General features: G+C 44.3%; 1 protein-coding gene across 2 annotated transcripts in view; it reads left to right on the top strand.

Annotated features, from left to right (window-relative positions):
- Window positions 1-1106: 1106 nt before the first annotated feature.
- pcdh17 (protocadherin 17) overlaps window positions 1107-18591 on the top strand; it is a 62581-nt gene continuing 45096 nt past the window's right edge. For both annotated transcript variants that reach the window (XM_046857418.1, XM_046857417.1), the window contains exons 1-2: window positions 1107-1750; window positions 2595-5378. In XM_046857418.1, the coding sequence (XP_046713374.1) occupies window positions 2877-5378 (2502 nt within the window). In that variant the 5' untranslated portion in view covers window positions 1107-1750; window positions 2595-2876. The remainder of the gene's footprint in view (window positions 1751-2594; window positions 5379-18591) is intronic.

Raw genomic sequence — 18591 nt, 5'->3', positions numbered from 1 at the left:
GTACCACTGAACCCCAACAACCAATCACTGATCATTAAATGTTCATTAAAAAAAACTATTTTTTATCAATGATATACCACTGACAAACATCGTACCCAAACAACCAATGACTGATCACAGATGTTCGCAAAGACTAATCGCTGAGCACATTGGTGCCAAACAACCAATCACTGATCACCTTGGCTTCCAATGACATGTCAACTAATCTTCATTTTTTCACCCGGAACATTTCCGACTGCTCACTGAAAATTTACTAACAAACTACTAGCAGATCTATTTTATATATCTAAATATGTTCAAATATATATTAAAAAAGAGTTTGGGGTGCATTGATTAATATAATATTTCATAAAATCATAAAATCATTTATCAGCCACTTTTCTCTGAAAAAACTTGGCACCAACGGCCGAAGAGTAAGAAGTCACCACTAGAGGGCAATACTGAGCTAAATGGACACTGAACCAAAGTCTGCCAGGGATTATACCGTTACCGTTTTACTACCAGGCAGATATGTGAATGTGTTTTAGGCCAAAAACTGATCCAAAGAAGGAAATGTGTGTGTCATGAAATCAGGAAGGCAAAAGAGAAAGAAGAAGAAGAAAAAAAAAATATGGGGAAATTAGATACCATGATACAGTTATAAAGCCAAAAAAATGTTTCAATCTGTTTCTGTGGATTGAATGTGAAACAAAAAGACACAATGAGAAAGAGAGAAAGAAAGAAAGAAAGAAAGAAAGAAAGAAAGAAAGAAAGAAAGAAAGAAAGAAAGAACCCCATCACAGAACAGTCTCTGGGATTGAACCATGTCCATATCCAGAGGTGTAACGGACATCAGTATCACCACCATCCTCCTCCTCATCACCATCATCATCAGGATTTCAAATCCCGCAAGAGTGAGATTTTTGAAATCTCGAGCCTGGACCAGGAGGGACGTCCCACTTGGCGCACCGGTCGCCTAACTCCGCCTCCAAACCTCGAGCGCACGATTTGATTGGCAATCCGATCCGGAAGCCACGTCCCTCCGCGTCGCGCATTGGCTGGCGTCGGATCAGCGACGACCTTTAACGCACAGTGAGAGCGAGTGAGTTGAGTCAGAGCGAGCCGTGGAGAGGATGAAACCGGTGAAGGCATCAGACGCGCACTGCTCCTAACACCTCTGTTGACACCACCACCACTGGGATCTGTTCAACTTTTTATATTTAGACCTTTATAAAAAAAATAAAAACAAAAAAGTGTGCGCGCTTCCTTTTCTATTCTTGCGTGGATCGTCTTGGCGCAAGGACGCACGGGGTTTGACGGCGGCGGCGATGCGATGCGCCGCGTCACGCGCTTCACTCCAGCGCAGACGCCCTTTGTGGATCTATATCGCGCGTCCAGGGCAACCAAGCTCTCCTAAAGGTTCCTCAATAGGTTCCTCGGAAGCCCGGTGACTCAGTGCATGCCGCAGGCGCGAGCAGAGGGGACGCGCTGCATTCTAATAGGAGGAGAGACGCGGGAGACGACTCGCCTTGGTCCTATTACACACGCGCGCACACACACATACACGCGCACACACTCACTGCTGGTGCACTTTGGATCCACGTCCACGCACCGTAGCGCGCGCTGGACCTCTCCGTTTGGCTTTTTTTCCCCTTTTCTTTTCACAAGAGTGCGCATAAAAGGATGTAACCCGGGTATTGGTGATATATTTTTTATTTATTGATTTTTTTGTATTTTTTTTTTGCAAACTGGATAGCAGCCCGCGTGCTGGGTAAGTGTGCATTTCTAATCTGTAATGGGGATGTGGGAAGGGACAGGGAATGAGAGATGTCCATGCGCGCGTGCAACCCGGAGCAGGACTTTGGTGCAACAGATTTTTGTTTCTCTTTTCTCTCTTTTTTTTTTTTTTTGCATACGAAATAGAAAAGAAAATGCATCATTGCTAAACCCTAGAGTGGAGATGGTGAGAACGTGCGTGAAAGAGGAGAGAATTTGGGGAGGGGGGGATTTTTTTTCTTTTTACGCATCTGTATTCTTAGGGTTGCCTCAAGACGGACAGGTACAGATGGGGGGGTGGGGGGGAATACTTTTTTGTGCTCAATGAAAGAAAAAAAAAAAAAAAAAAAGCAGCATTTGGGGTGTGTGTATGACAAGTGAGCTCAAGTGTGTTTTATGGTTTTGGGGTTTTTGGCTCGTGCGCTTTTCTATATATATTCTTCATTTTCTTCTTTATTCAGGAAGCACGTTTTGCTACAGCACGATAAATAAAAAAAAAAAAAAAAGATAGAAAGAACCACGGAGCGCCGGTGATGTCGCTGTCAAAGCGTCCGACGCGTTTCAAGGTTACATTATTTACACGCCGTTCACGTAGTTCTCCGGGAGGAACGAGGAATATTACGCGTCGGATGCGCTTTTTCGTGAGGACGGAGGAAAGGAGGGGGAGAAAGAGAGAAAGGGAGAGCCAAGCCGCATTAAAAAAAATAAGCAAAAATAAATAAATAAAATAAATACTCGTACTTGAAATTACAAAAAATAAACCAAAAAAAATGACCCGATAATTGTGCACGGTTTGCATGAAATCTTTTTTCCATTCTTCTTTCTGTGTATTTGTGCAGGAGCAAAGAATCACCGAAAGGCTGCTCGCTCGTGGAAGCCGGATGGTGGTGATCCAGGGCACGCAGGCTTTCAGCAGAATATCAATTAGATGTTGAGCCGCAACGCTGCTGCTCGTGGAAACGTCGGAGACACTGTTTGACGGAGGAGGGAACAAAAGGAAAAAAAAAAAAAGGAGAGATGTCTTCGCATTCAGCACGAACATACTCGTAAACTGAAAGGTGTGAACTGTGAGCTCGCTGGACGGATCAACAGGTCGCAAGCGTAAAGCGCAATCTGGAGCCATGGCGCTCCCGTTGAGACGGATGCACCTCACCGTTTTGTCTTTCGTGCTCTTGTGGGCGCGGGCCATGACGCTGAAAAACTTGAACTTCACCATTTCCGAGGAGAAGAACCAGGGGGTAATCGGAAACATCGCCAAAGACGCAGGGCTCGAGCTCAGAGAGCAGGGCAAGAAATCCAACTTTAGAGTGCTGGAGAATTCCGCTCCACACCTCATCGATGTGGACCCGGAAAGCGGGCTGCTCTTTATCAAGCAGAGGATCGACAGGGAAACACTGTGCAAACGCAACCCTAAGTGCCAGCTCTCTATGGAAGTCTTCGCCAATGACAAAGAGATCTACATGATCAAGGTGGACATACAGGACATAAATGACAATGCACCCAGCTTCCCTTCCGATCACATCGACATCGATATTTCGGAGAATGCCGCCCCTGGCACGCGGTTTCCCCTCGCTGCGGCCTACGACCCCGACACCCGGGAAAACGGCCTTAAAACCTATCAAATCACAAGAGACGATTACAGCATATTTTCTCTGGATGTAAAGTCTAGAGGAGACGGGACTAAATTTCCAGAACTGGTCGTCCAGAGGTCTTTAGATAGAGAGGAGCGCAGCCATCATACTCTAATTATAACTGCCACAGATGGAGGGGAGTACCCAAAGTCAGGCACAATGCAAATCAATGTGAAAGTAATTGACTCAAATGACAACAGCCCCATTTTCGAGCAGTCTTCGTATGTCGTGGAAATTCCTGAGAATTCCCCACTGGGCACGGTATTGATCGATTTAAACGCCACCGACCCCGATGAGGGAAGTAACGGACAGGTAACCTACTCTTTGAGTTTTTTTGGCTCGGATCGAATCAAAGAACTGTTCTCGATAGATCCCAAAACGGGCATAATAAAGATTCAGGGGAAAATTGACTATGAGGAAAACCCGATTATCGAAATTGACGTTCAGGCAAAGGACCAAGGGCCGAATCCCGTTCCAGGCCATTGTAAAGTCACTGTTAAAGTGCTTGACAGGAATGACAATTGGCCGTCAATAGGCTTTGTGGCGGTTCGGCAGGGGGCCGTTAGTGAAGCAGCGCCCCCAGGGACTGTCATTGCTTTGGTGAGAGTGACAGACAAGGACTCTGGTCGAAATGGGCAGCTGCAGTGTCGGATTTTAGGCAACGTACCCTTTAGACTTGAGGAGAACTCGGACAATTTTTATACAGTGGTCACGGACAGACCGCTGGATCGAGAGGTCAAGGATGAATATAACATTACAATTATGGCCAAAGACAGCGGAAACCCTCCACTGAACGCCACAAAGTCTTTCACTGTCAAAATTCTGGATGAGAACGACAACGCCCCACGGTTCACAAAGATGGTCTACCTCCTTCAGGTGCCTGAGAACAACATACCAGGAGAATATCTTGGCTCAGTTCTGGCTCACGACCCAGACCTAGGCCAAAACGGGACAGTTTCTTATTCCCTCCTTCCATCCAATGTAAGCGAGGAATCCATTACCACCTATGTGAACATTAAACCAACTGATGGAGCCATATATGCTTTAAGGAGTTTCAATTATGAGCAGACAAAGTATTTTGATTTCAAGGTACAGGCTAAGGACTCGGGCAGTCCCCATCTGGAAAGTAACACGACCGTACGTGTGAGTGTACTAGATGTCAACGATAACATCCCGGTCATTGTGCTGCCTCTGTTGCAAAATGATACAGCAGAAATCCACGTCCCACGCAATGTCGGTGTGGGTCATGTCATCACGACGGTCCGGGCTGTGGACAATGACTTTGGCGAGAGCGGCCGGCTCACATACGAGATCACGGATGGCAATGAGGAGCACTTGTTTGAGATCGATTCTGTGACAGGAGAGGTGCGAACGGCTCAGCCTCTGTGGGAGGAGGTGTCTTCTGTCGTGGAGCTCATCATCAAGGTGACAGACCATGGAAAGCCCACATTGTCGGCCATGGCCAAGCTGGTGGTGAAGGCTTACTCGGGGCCCCTGCCAGAGGGCGAGCCACGGATCAACGCCGAGCAGCACGGCTGGGACGTGTCGCTCCCTTTGATAGTCACGCTCAGCGTCATTTCCGTCATGCTGCTGGCAGCCATGATCGCGGTCGCCGTAAAGTGCAAGCGGGAGAACAAGGAGATCCGCACCTACAACTGCCGCATCGCCGAGTACTCGCACCCGCAGCTGGGCAAAAGCAAAAAGAAGAAGATCAACAAGAATGACATCATGCTGGTGCAGAGCGAGGTGGAGGAACGTGACACTATGAACGTCATGAACGTTGTGAGTAGCCCCTCGCTGGCCACCTCACCGATGTACTTTGATTACCAGACGCGCCTCCCCCTAAGCTCTCCCAGGTCCGAGGTCATGTACCTCAAACCGACAGCCAACAACCTCAGTGTTCCCCAAGGTCACGTGGGGTGCCATACAAGTTTCACGGGACCTGTGACCAGCACCACAGAGACGCCGGTTAACAGGATGTCGATAATTCAGGTAAGCAAGGCTGTTTTGCCCTTTTTTTCCCTTTCTGATCACTCTGACCATCCTGCTTTTGCTTCCCCTCTTTTCCTCTGTCTGTTCAGGTGAATAAGTATGTCTATTCTGAGCAGCTGGCAGAACGCCTGAGGAAGGAGGGGGGAGAAAATGCGAAGAGTAGGTAGGAAGGGGGTCCGTTTGTTGTTTGTCACCCTAGTTCTTTACATACTGCAAAAGCCAACCTCCCAATCCGTCTCCGTCAGCAGCGTCTTTGCAAGTATTGTTTCAAGGTAATGCGTTTTGGCGAATCAAACTGATAGCGTAATTGTATTACAGACATTTTGTTTAGATGCACTCTGAGGTGTAAGTGAGATGCTGATAAATAGACAGGCGAGGTGTCTTGCGTTTATTCTATGAATTACTGCTTTACTGCTTTTGTTCATGAAGGGTACTCCACAAGCCTTGGCAAATGAATAGAGCTTTCATCAATCTTAAGCTTATTGTCCCTCCTCATTGTGTAATGGGGCTTAATTTACTTTTACCACCGGATTCTCTTATATACATTCTTCCTTGTTTCCTGCATACAGGGCTTCCTCGTTTCCTGCGTCTTCACGTGCAGCACTTTGACTAAGCCACTGCCAACTTCTGTGCGTCTCTTAACGCTAAGCCAGTCTAAATACATTTGAAATCCATCGTGTCAAGCAAGGCTAACGTCCCTATTTTAAACCACTGTGACGCCAGGTGCCGGCACGCAGACTTTGAGATTACAGCTAGCTACAAGTCATTTACCTGTCGCTCTGCCCTTTCATTCCTGTAAGCTACTATTTCTTTTTGTGCTCGCAGGGAAGTTCTGTCGCCTTGAGTCTAGCAGCACGTTCCGTACGAAACCCGATGACGTATTGAATTTGTCTTATCATATTTCAAAGAAAGTGAAGGTTTAAAGAGAGGCAAAATTGTTCTGCATCTGTGCACTTATCATAAAGCTGTGGATACGTGCGTGTGTTCTGCAAGAGGTGTTGGCTTTGTGTGTGCAAGCTGTGAATGGGCGTTCCGGTCTATCGTTATGTACAGTGTGGCAGATTGTAGGTCAGCGTGTGTGTGAGTGTTTATTACGGGGCTAATAATAAGCAGAACGGCTGTAGCCAGCGAGGTGCAATTCATCAACAAACCGTTACCACCTCTTCATCGTGTACAATCAAAACACACTCTTCAAACAGTGCTAGGTGAGCAGAACAAGCTTTATACACAAACACACACACACTACTAGTCAAGCTTCCCCCTATACATCAGACTGAGTGATTTCACTCTTTTTGTCCCCCCCCCCCCCGAAATGATGGAAGGACACCGAGCACGGATCCCGTTACAAAAACCATAAAGCAATCGCAGCTTGCCAAAGTCATAGGTCTGAGAAGCATTCTAGGAAACATGTCGATCGAAGTTCATCCCGCACTTGACAGACTGACCAGCGTCGATACACCAGGCTTTTTAATGATATTTTATAGCAAGAGGTCCAGGGGTTGAGAACAGCTGGCCACACCATGAGTGGGGATTGTTTGGAATAAGAAATAACTGTGCATGTTTGTGTGTATTAATGTGCCACTGCCGCAAGCTCTTGGTGAGTGGAAACGTCATGTAATTCGTCTGGCAGCGATGGAGCTCCATGATAACAGGATGGAGGATGAGTAATGGCACTTAATTGTGCTGCAGGCACCCGGGTATATTACTTACTGGCGAATCAAGGTTAAAGAGAATTATCCGTGTGATCCCTCCAAGCCAAGAACAAGGGATTTTACTAATTTGTTCGGAAAAAAAGTGCTCCATCTTTCTTTCTCTCTTTTTTTTTTTTTTTTAAATGCGGTCCTTACCTTGAAAACGATCCACGTGCTACTCGAATTAAAGCCGAGACAGGATTATCTATCGGGGTTCTTTCTTGCATGCGACGAATCATCTCACACGGGCCGTAATGGGTTTTTATGTACCACCTGACAGATAGCGAATGTAATAACCAGCATATCACGAGCCGAGCGGCGAGACACGAGTGCAAGTGCACTAAGGGGAGGGTGGCTGTGAAAAGTTGCCTCTAGGTGGCGACAGTTTGCCTAGAAAGTATCTGAGATGCCTGGAGGATGAGAGTTGCACAGGTTTGAATTTAAATAAGAGTTTTTTTCTGTCGTATGCAAAAAAAAAAAAAAAAGGTTGGACGCATGCAATCATGTCATAAGGTACAAATCCTGCTGTGGTTCAAATGTAAGGTGATACGATTACTCCTGATCCTGATACAGTCTGCTTTTGCTCTGGCCTCTCATGCTTGCTGGTTCGTCCTAGAAAGAAAGGTCAACGAAGGACAAGGTTGCAGACAAATCAGATTTTGTTAGATTGGGGAAAAAAAGGTTTTAGGGTGGAAATATAAAGCAAACCCTGGTTTGAACTTTTTTTTCCCCCCAAGGTCAAATATGCAAGTATTCCTTAAGGATTTCACGTTTCTAGGGTTAAATATGTGGCAGGTTTAGTTTGTGAGCTGACGCTAATAGCTTTTTTGCGATCTTGTTTTCTTGTCGCATGCGGCAGACAAATTCATCAGGTACTCGGTGGCACGTGGGAGAAGCGAAACGAAACGACGGCATTTTAAAGAGTCAATACGTGTCTACTACGTAACCCCTTACGGTTCTGCATCTCGCTTTTTCTTCGTCACTTGCATGCTCGCACTCTCGGCCGCTGCGTGTGTCTGGTAGCGTGTTTTCGACATAATTCAGTGCGCGTGCGAGGAAGCGTAAGTGCAGTCATGCATGCTAATAGATATGTCCTTGTGTAGAGACCGTCGGCAGAGCACAAGCTGCAGAAACGCAGTGCCTGCAAGGAGCTTTTCCACTTTATTTATTTTATTTGCTCGCCTAGACGGTGGGGTGGGAGGGGGTATTGAAGGGGGCATTATATATTCCAGGCATGGCTTAGTCATAGCGCTTCCTTTATAGGTGTTCGACAGCCAACTGTTTGTCCTTACCATTCTAAGGCCTTTTCTCCTCTAGCACCCTCCCTCTCCTCTGCCTACAAAAAAAACCCCCTTCTCTTTCTTTCTCCTTACCTCTGCTTCATTCGTTTCCTTTCCTGTGCGCCCCTTAATTTTTTTTTAGATATTTTTTTCCTCCCCTGCAACTCGATCTAGTACAGAAATTGTAGATGCACTCGAGTGAGCAGGTGAAGGAAAATAAATGTGTGTCTTGTTTGTTTGTTGCTCTGGGTTTTATGTAAAGGACGTAATCTGAGAGTGTATGGGAGGGAGGTCAGGGAAGGATAGAAAGAAGGATTCGGAACTTGAAGTTAGAGCGTTATGGTGTATTTTTTTCTCGACATCCTGTCCGCACCGTGAATGCTGAAACAAACGAACGGTTGCAAAACAGACATTGTAGAGTGAAGGTAGATAAACAGACATATTCCAGAACAATGGCCTGCTTCTAGGTGCGGATACGGTCATGTGACGCGTTTGACACAAAACAAACAAGTTCATCCCAAAGAGCTCCACAGCAGGCAATTCAAGATCTTCCAACCCACTTGAACTTTTAACTAAGGCCAAGGGCCTTGCTGAAGGACCCCAAAGTGGCAGTTTGGCGATACCAGGGCTTCATCCAATGACCTTTCGATCAGTAACCCAAAGCCTTAACCACTCAGCTAGCTGCTTGTATTAACAGGTTTGGGTCCCTAGTTAAAAATTCCACGCTACCGCACCCAAAGACGTCCTATGCAATTGTCTGCCTCGAAATAATAGACCACAAATAGCGGGAAAAATCATGTGCCTCAATGCATTTGTCAATATAGAGTGAGCAAAGAGATAGAAACGATGTGGTCATGTTTTTGTTCACACATGCATAGTACCAGCATGTGAGCGTTTTCACACGTCTCAGTGTGGACGAGTGTTTTTTTTTTTGTCCCCCATTGCTTTCTCCTCGTACGTGTCTCAGTGTCTCCCCTTTCCGTCTCCTCCATTTGCCTGCGCATTAAACAGCCTCGTCCTCCCACTCTCGGCGTATCGTTCTTTATTTCCAGATGCCGATACGACTGTGAATTATTGATGTCAGGTTTTTTTGATACACACGCATGCCCGAAATCAATGTGTTTTGCAGTCTGTGAGTGGAAAGAAAAAACATGCATGCAGATTTTATCGCGCTTTAGAACCCGTTTGGTTTTGTACTCCTTTGGAACATGGTTGTGAGCCAGAGGTTTTATTTGTCACCTTGTTAACACTATGTATTAGCGTACGTGTGTGTGCGCAAGATCGTGATGGAGCGTACACGTCGAACTCTGCACTCTGATCCCGCACTATATTTAGTCCTTCGTTAATAAATCAGCAGGTTTAGCCAATCAGACACAAGCGCCGGATGTCAGGATACTCTGAAATCCTTCATTACATGCTCTGTGATCACAAGAGGAAAAGGTGTGCTTGTGTGTGTGTCCTCATTTGTATACAAGCTTTTATAATTCATTTTCAGATTAAGCGCACACACTCCCTCACGCTTTCACACCCGGTTTATTTACGCCGCACGCCAAAAATGGGACTCGAGCAACGATTTAGAAACAAATTAGAGATGGTTCGAGATTAGCCTAGTTTTATTTTCCCCCTCCTCTTTCCTTCTAGCTTTTGCTTCTGTGCACTGAAGTAACGTAGTGACGTAGCACGGAGGCTAGAAAGCAAACTTCGATCGCACGTCGACATGATTAATTAGCTAGTCGTACAAAGTGCCAACGTCTAACGCTAACACACGGGGCGTTTGTCGAGCTGGCGTGCATTATGTATGACGGTCGTGGAAATACGAGTCACGGCGTTGAATTATTTAGCGACTTCTATAGCCGTAATCCGTCTCATGCCACTTTGCCGCGGACGGGGGAAGGGTGGGGGACGGGGGATAGGTTGGGTGTTATTATTAACTCATAACCCGATACGCCTTTTACTCTCTCTGTATCTCATAGACTCAAGAAATCATGGACACCTGAGGATGCATCTACTATTTTTTAACATACTTTTCCACATATGGTCCCCATTTCCTGTTAAATTATGCTCCACTCTTCTGGGAAGTTGTTCCACTAGATTTTGGAGGGCAGTGATTTGTGAGATTTCAGGTACCGATGTGAGGAGGCCTGGGGTGCACTCAGCATTCCAATTCATCCCAATAGTGTTGAAGTCAGAGCTCGAAAGCAGTAGAACTTCCACTACAATCTATGTGAAGCATATCTTTATGGAGCTGGCTTTTGTGGACATGGGTATAGTCATGCTGGAACAGGTTTGGGTCTCCTTTTCAACAGTTTAGGGGGTAAAACCACATATGGCTGGAGAAAACAGGTGTCCCAACACTTGTCCATAAAGTTGCTAACACCCTTGCAGCTAAATGAGTCCAAATCTCCACAAGCACACACTAAAATCTAGTGAAACATCTTCCCAGAAGAGTGGATGGGACAATGGGGACTCAATATGGAATGGGATGGTCATGGTCAGGTGTCCCACAAACTTTTCTTGCTGTGGATGTGAAGGCAGCTGCAAGTGGTTTCGGAAGGTCGAGTCCAAATCCCAGTACTGCCAAGCTGGGCCCTTGAGCAAGGCCCTTAACACTTAACTGCTCTGTTTTAAGGGCGCATATGCGTATGCACGTGTGCATCTCAAGGTCTACAAGTCGTCCTTGTCGAAGGCTGAAGAAATATCGCTTACTCAGTGTTGCATGGTCGGCTTATTTAATTACCTACGCAGGCAACACAAAGCTATTAGCGTACACTGTAGAGCAGAGAGCGAAAGAAAGAGATGAACTGGCGTGATGATGCGAGACCACAAAGCCTGGCTCACGAAGCAGCAGATACAAAAGTACTTCATTTGCGCCGGACTTCGCAAGCACTTGCGGTTTAGGTTTTTTCATTGTTGTTTATTTTATTGCGACTTGTCAAACCGGAGCGATTGCGGCGGACACGCTCGCCATTCTGCTTTTAATTTACAGGCTTTAAGTTGCTCTTCATGATGCCTGCTTGTTTTTCTCTCTTTTTTTCCACAGGGTTTTGAGGTTTTGTTTTCTTCCATCGATCTTACAGTAAACACAGGGTTTTTTTTTCTTTTCTCCTCGTACAATGCGCAAGGTGTTTGGAGAGAGCAGCCTGCCACTGTTAATCCCCATCAATATTTGCTCGTGTTCCTCTGGTGCGTGTGCTAGGACCTTAACCGCTAATGCTAGCCATGGCCAAGTGCTGAAAGGCCTCATCATTAGACGTGCAATAGATCATACTCTGGTGAGAGTTCATGTTTGTTTATTGGGGGGTAAATGTGTGTGTTCTTGCAATACTGCTTTCTATAAAACTCCAACCCGTCCCAAAGGTTTTTAATCGGGTTGATGTTCAGAGCTCTATAGCAAACCATTCAAGATCTTCCAACCCATGCAATTATGTCTATCAAGCTTGTGCACAGAGAGGAAAATGTCATGCTCCCGCATCTAAAGACGTCCAATACAATTGTGTGCCTTCATTTTTGTGCTAACAGTTTGGAGAAGAATCACATATGGCTGGAAAAGTTAAGCTTTTCAACATAGTATAGCAGAAATCTCTTTAAACTCTATTAAGAGTAGAGATTATTATACGAGCAAATGTGGAATGGGATGTTTAAAGGGCACACAGGAAACTAAAAGCATTGTTTTAAATGATAAAAAAAAAATACTATGATGTAAATCTCTAATATGGTAATGCTACAAGGATGAGAACACCAAGTGAAATGTATGCATTTTTTTCCCAGGAGATATGCAGTATAATAGTCAATTATAATGAAAGATAAAAGGAAAATGGCAACCTTGAAACATAAGCCATGTTTTCAAGGAAATATTATTATTATTATTTTATTGAGATACTTGTGTTTTTGGTCAGTTCTGTGGTTTTGCTGATCCTGTGAGAAGTTTGTGGTTGTCCCCTGCCCTTATGTCACTGGAGAATGTGTTTGTTCAGACCTTTGTTTGGTTTTGTTTGGTGTTTGTGTAGATTGGAATGGAGGGGTGTGGATGGTCTTTCTAGTTTGGCCCGTTGTCAAATGCCTTTGTTTCCTCACTGGATAATCAGTGATGAAATGTTTTTGAAATAATATGAAAATGATCCATCAAACAAATACTTAAATTAGTACATTTTAAGGATTTAAGTAAAGTTCCTCTTATTTTTGAATGAGAAATCCTATTGTTGGAGCATTGTTGGGTGGATTTTTCCTTTAGCACATTTTGGACCAGGCTTTGAAACAGTGAGGAGTCTCTTTTGGAACTGTCTTCAGTCAGAGATGAACAATTTGTTCGCTCCATGCTGTGACCCCAAAACACACACAAAAGCCGAGTTTTGTGGTGCACTCTGCCTCGGGGGAATGAATAGAAGCCGGATGCCGCTGATTCTTCGCCGCCTGGGTGGGGAACACACAAGATTGTTCAATCACCAGCTGTGTTTTGAAGTACCATCGCGCTTCTTTATTATTTCCGAATTATTCCGCTGGCCCAGCGGGGCATTCCGAAAGTCCTCTAGGGCCCTCGGGCCGTTTTCTCACAGGGCCTTCTTGAGCTTAATTGTCTAAGTGGGAAGATCAACTCTCACGGTTCTGTTTGTTTGGTTCCATTTTTTTTTAGACCCTTCGGTTTCTAAAGGACTTCGGTCTTGTTAGCTGAATTACGGGGGGACGCGTTCATTAGCATTCCGTAGGACAAAGGCGAATTTTAGTGTCTGGATTAAAAAAGAAAGAAGTGGACGGTTAGTGTTTTATTTCAATGTCAAATCAAGTGGAACTTTTTTTATAGCGTTGGCAGTCGCCCAAATCACACCTCATCTCCTCTTTGAGTGCCCTCAGGTAAGTTCCTGTGCTCGGGGAATGAGTCTTTCTTCTGAGAAGCCGACAGAGAGAGAGAGGCCCTTCTTTTTCACGCCAAACTCATTTGACTTGCAAAATTGTCCTGTTCTTTTCTTTTGCCTCTTTAACTATAATAAAACGCTCATTTGAGGAACAGCGATGGAATTTATATTTATTTATTTTTGGAAGCACTACTGTCACTAACAGGCACTTGCATGGAGGGTATTTTCTTTTTTTCTGGCAAGGGGGATGTACAGCACCTGTGAAAATTTGGAAAAACATACTAATCTATGGTTTTTGATTATACACAAATGGATGTCCATTTTATTTTTTATGCAACAAACTTGTTTGAAAATGTTGCTTTGCCCAACAAATCTAGAAATGTACAGATGTTTAACCTAATTTCCACTGAAAAATCCTTTCTTGAGGATTGAATGAATAACATGAATGACAGATTTACACACCCTGGACAGTTTCTCCAAACGTTTAGCTGAAATACTTTGCTGTGCCTCTTAGAAAACTCGGCAAATGTGTTCACTTTCTTTACGGTCCAGTTCATTCCAGAGCAGTTCAATAGACTTTAGGTGCGGTGACTGGGCAGGTCATTCCATGGTAACACTCCAGACGACTGGGCAGGTCATTCCATGATAACACTCCAGACGTCGTCTATTTCGTATGGGGAAATCACTTCCAACGATCCGCAATCCAGGCAGAATTGCATGATGTTGAAATATGGAATGGGAGCCATGTTGGTTCAGGATTCCCTGCTCCAAAACCCCAAACCATTACGCTTTCACCTCAATTTGTGGGGGTGAGGCAGTCTGCTATCATCATTTATTCTGGTCAATGTCTTACATAGGTCTTCTTTTTTTCTAAAGAAATTTCCAACTCGTCGTCGTTTACTGTCTAATTCTTGTTTTTGTTTTTTTTGCTTAGTTTGTTGCATAGGAACACAAGGAACATGCATGTGTCTGATAAACCATAAAAGACTAGGTGTTTCTACACGTTTGAACTGTACAGCTTAAAAGCAAACATACTTTACCATATTTTTTTATCTACTTGTGAAAGTGTGGTAATTATACCATTGAAACGGCGTTTAAAAGAAAAAGAAAAAGAAAACATACAAGCCTTTTTGACTGATAACCAGAAATATCGCCTATTATCACCAATTTGTAAATGATGTATGGAAATTTCCGACTATAAACACACAGCACTTATCGTTTTGCAAGCGTCACACGGCCATCGAGACGCTATAAAATGAGGATTTCGAGTCGGAATGATCCGATTAAGGATCGGTTACGCTCCCATAATTACATTCCGCGCAATTACTTTCCCGCAGAAATCGACTCCATATTGTAAAACGTGTCGAACGTTGATACGACAAAAAGGATCAAATGATGCTGAGCGCATTCCTGAAGTGCGGCGTAGCCTCATGGAGTAAACAATAATCACCTTTAAAAACAATCCTGATACAGGATTACCAGCGGGTAATTACAGGGCGCTGGTTTGACCCCCGAGTGCTTGACCTCTTTTTATAGGGCGAATGCTATAGCTAGTGCCCAAGAGAGGGGTTTCTCAAGTCACTGAGGTCAAATCAATGGTTAAGTCCAAATGTGGTGCACAGTTCGCCTTTCCACGACTTTGCACATGCTTGTTTCCCTTTCCAGTCTTCTTAGACTGCTAGAAGTCCTAGGGGTGGGGAGGGGTGGAGTAATATGAACCTGCTGACTGTGGCCTTGTCTGTTACACAAATCGGGCTTGTCAGCACTCGTGTTTTGTACACACGGTTATCTGTTTATGGTGAAGTCTTGCCCCGCATTGCCTTTTTTTGCCGCTCGCACGGGCCCCATCGTAAATAAAGGATCCATTGTTGCCATAAGACCGCCTGAGTGGCAGGACCAGTTCAAACACATGTATCCTAATACACTATGGACTGATGGACAAGTATCAGGAGACTTGATTTTCCAGTCACATGTGGTTCTTTCCCAAACTGTTTCCACAAAGATATACACAATTGTATGGAATGGCTTTGGATGTGAATGTTCCGTTTATTGAAACTAGCGACCCAAACGTGTTCCAGAATGACAATGCCCCTGTGCACATAACCAGCTCTGTGAACATGTTCTTTACATTATCTGCAGTGGAAGATCTTTGGTTAAGTCCCCACTAATACATTTTTGTTTAAAAACGAATTTTTTTTTCTCAGTTTTGTCCATCCGTCTAAACAGAGACGGCGTTTTCAGTCAACGAAAATGTAGCTTTTTGAAAACTCTCCCCAGAGTGGATAAATCTGAAAGCTCCATTTTCATGTCACTGTGTGGACTGTGAAAAAGGAGGCTTTCGAAAATGATGATGCATTTTTAGTCATTGCCGTGAAATTTCAAAGAGCCAGAAAGTAAACATTTGGTGAAAACGATGCGGGTTGAAGCGCCTTACGTTTTAGACAAAAATGCCATTTTTAAATGTATTTATTAGTGTAGTGTAGATGTACCCTTAGGAAGTGGGAGCCAAGTGGAGAAGATGTTGGACTTCTGATCGGAAGATCATGGGTTCAAATCCCAGCACCACCAAGCTGCCACTGCTGGGTCTTTATTAAGCAAGGCCTTTAACCCCTTAATTGCTCAGCTGTATAATGGAGATAAATGTAAGCCGCTCTGGATAAGGGCATCTGCCAAATGGCATAATGTAAATGAAAATCTTGAGCTTTACTAACCTTGTGGCTGAATCTCCACAAGCAGACTCCAAAATCTAGATATCATCTCAGAAGAGTGGAGGTTATTACAACAGGTAATGTTCAACAACACATGAGACTTTAGGTCTGGTCAGGTGCCCACAAACTTGTCTATAAAGCATATCAAAACGTATAGGAGACACTCAGGTTATTGCATATGCAGAGGTCCACATGCATGTCTTTTTGAGTTCACTTTGAGTTCTCAGATTTATTCTCTGAATTGGAAATGCATGTGAACATTTTGTGGACTCATGGTCCCAGTCAGAGCGCTCTTTTCAGACCATGTTCTGAGTACTAAACTAATAGAAAGATGTATTTTCAAAAATCAATATTTGCTTTTTATTCCTTTCTTCATTTCTTTTCTATCTCCTGAGGAATGCTGGCGCAACAATAATAGACTTCCATGCTGGCACTTAACATCTTTCAGTGAGGTTTTTACTGGCGCCTTTTCAAACTTAGATCCATCTACAGACCCAGACCGGGCCGATCTGATTGATCCGGAGAGGGAGGAGTTTGTAACTCATTTCGTCTAGCCGGAGAAATTGTTTTTCCCGGCTGATAAATACGCACACTCTCATGCGCTACCACACACACAGTTCATTCTTGTCGTTTGAAATCATCGGCACGATGGTTCACGTCCGCGACGACCCGAGCCTGGTACCTGATGATGAGATTATCCTGTCATCGACGTGAACTTTGCGCATTCTCCACAATCGATCGGGTGGAAAATGTGTGTGTGTGTGATGTGGGTGGATGGGGGGAGGGTCTGTCAGGAAACAACTCACCGCTTCATAACAGCGTTCCATTTCCCATGACGGAGGTTTTCTGATGTTCGAGTTCTCCTGGGGATTAATTCTGCGGTGTTGTTTAAAGGGCAAGTGGCTTTATTGGTGCAGAATATGTACATCTGTATCCTTAGAGTTTAGATGAATGCCTGAATGATACCTTGTCCATCATCTCGCAAAAAGGGAGGTGCAGTGTTTCTTTGAGCATGTGTGTACACTGTATTAGAAACATTCTTCTTTGCTCTAGTGTAGTAGGCCAAAAAAAGTGGATAGATACAGTGGTTCTTTATGCAGGATATGGGCACCACTGCTTTTATTTTTAATCCAATACCAGGAACCTTCAAAAACCAGAATGGTTCCCATTTGCTCTTATAAAACTTCCACTCTTCTGGGAAGATGTTTCACCAGCAACTGGAGTGTGCTTGTGGACAATTGTGGACATTCAGCAAACAAGTGTCTTGATGGAGCAAGAGGTGATGAGGTTGAGGTCAGAGGGTTGAGCTTGAGGTCAGAGCCAGAGCTGGCTTTGTGCATACAGATGTTGTACAGGTTTGGGGTCTCCTAGTCTCCTAGACATTCTATACAATCGTGTGCCTCCAATTTTGCGGTAAAAGTTTGGGGAAAAACACATATGGCTGGTAAAAGGCTGGTGTCCCACTACTTTTGTTCAAAGAGTGTATAGTTAAACTCTGCTATGTTTTCATTGGTAGCCCACATTTAACTTTATTTCAGCTACAGACATTTTAACATTGAAAGAGATATGCCTGGGTTGTTATATATAGATTTGTTTGCCGTGTGCTGTTTTGTACAGTTTGCCGATTGCGATCTCATCAATCTCATAATTTTTCTTCTGTTCCAGAATGAAAACAGACATCCTGCCCAAATGCCATCGCATTGTGGACGGAATGCCAAAACGGAAAGAAAAATACCCGTTTTAAAATGGAAAAGTATCAGCGTGGACTTACATGGCGTTAGAGAGGAGTTTCTGTCGGCCAGTTTAGAGAAAGCCTGTGCTATTTTCATGTGAGAAGCATGTACATCGTGTTGCATTATTATTTTTGCATTGCTTCTGTATTCATTTAGTTTTTCTGAGGTAAATGTTAACAACGGTACATATGGAACTAATACTAGTCCGTCCCCTCGACATTTGGCAATAAGACACTGTCCAGCTTACTCAGATTGACCCACACCAGGTGGCTCACAGCCAGTTCTTGCCCCGTCTCAGAGATGCTTTCACAGACATACAAGCATAAGGCAGGATTATGGGGTCCTTTGACCCGCTGCACACATACAACATACCCCTTGTGATTACCGTAAGAGTCTTAGCGAGAGCAAGTCCTGACGGGATGTTTACAAAAGGGAAGAGAAATGTCTAAGCTCAAGGACCAAATGAATATAAAAAAAGAGAGGGAGTGAGAAAAGAGAGACTAAACAGATTTAAGTTCTACATTTTCAAACACAGCAGGATTCACTGGTGTGTTTGTTTCTCTTTCGCTCCCCGTAATGGGAATTAAAGGTGGCGAATTTGCGTTGCTATCGATTGTTTCTTTGGTCCTCCTTTCCTTCTTTTCCGTCCATCAATCCTTTCACACTTCCTCCCTTTCTTCGGCGGTAATCCGGGTCCTCGTTCCCTGTTGAAACGTTACGTCACCGGTGAGTCATGTTGCCCTCGCCGAGTGTTAAGAGGCGCTGTCCGAGTCAGGGATATTGATTTTATGTACTTGCCATGTCATCTCTACCTCCCTCAGAGTTGCTCTCTTTCTCTCTCACACCCGCTCTCTCTTTCTTTCCTTCTCTCTTTCTATCTCATGTGAATAAACCTCGCTTACCAGGGTATTAAAGGTGTGAATCCAGAAGGTTGTGGTTGTGGCTTTTATT

Source organism: Silurus meridionalis, chromosome 9, assembly GCF_014805685.1.
Source record: "Silurus meridionalis isolate SWU-2019-XX chromosome 9, ASM1480568v1, whole genome shotgun sequence".
Taxonomy (NCBI): Eukaryota; Metazoa; Chordata; class Actinopteri; order Siluriformes; family Siluridae; genus Silurus; species Silurus meridionalis.
This window is presented reverse-complemented; position numbering and strand designations above follow the sequence as displayed.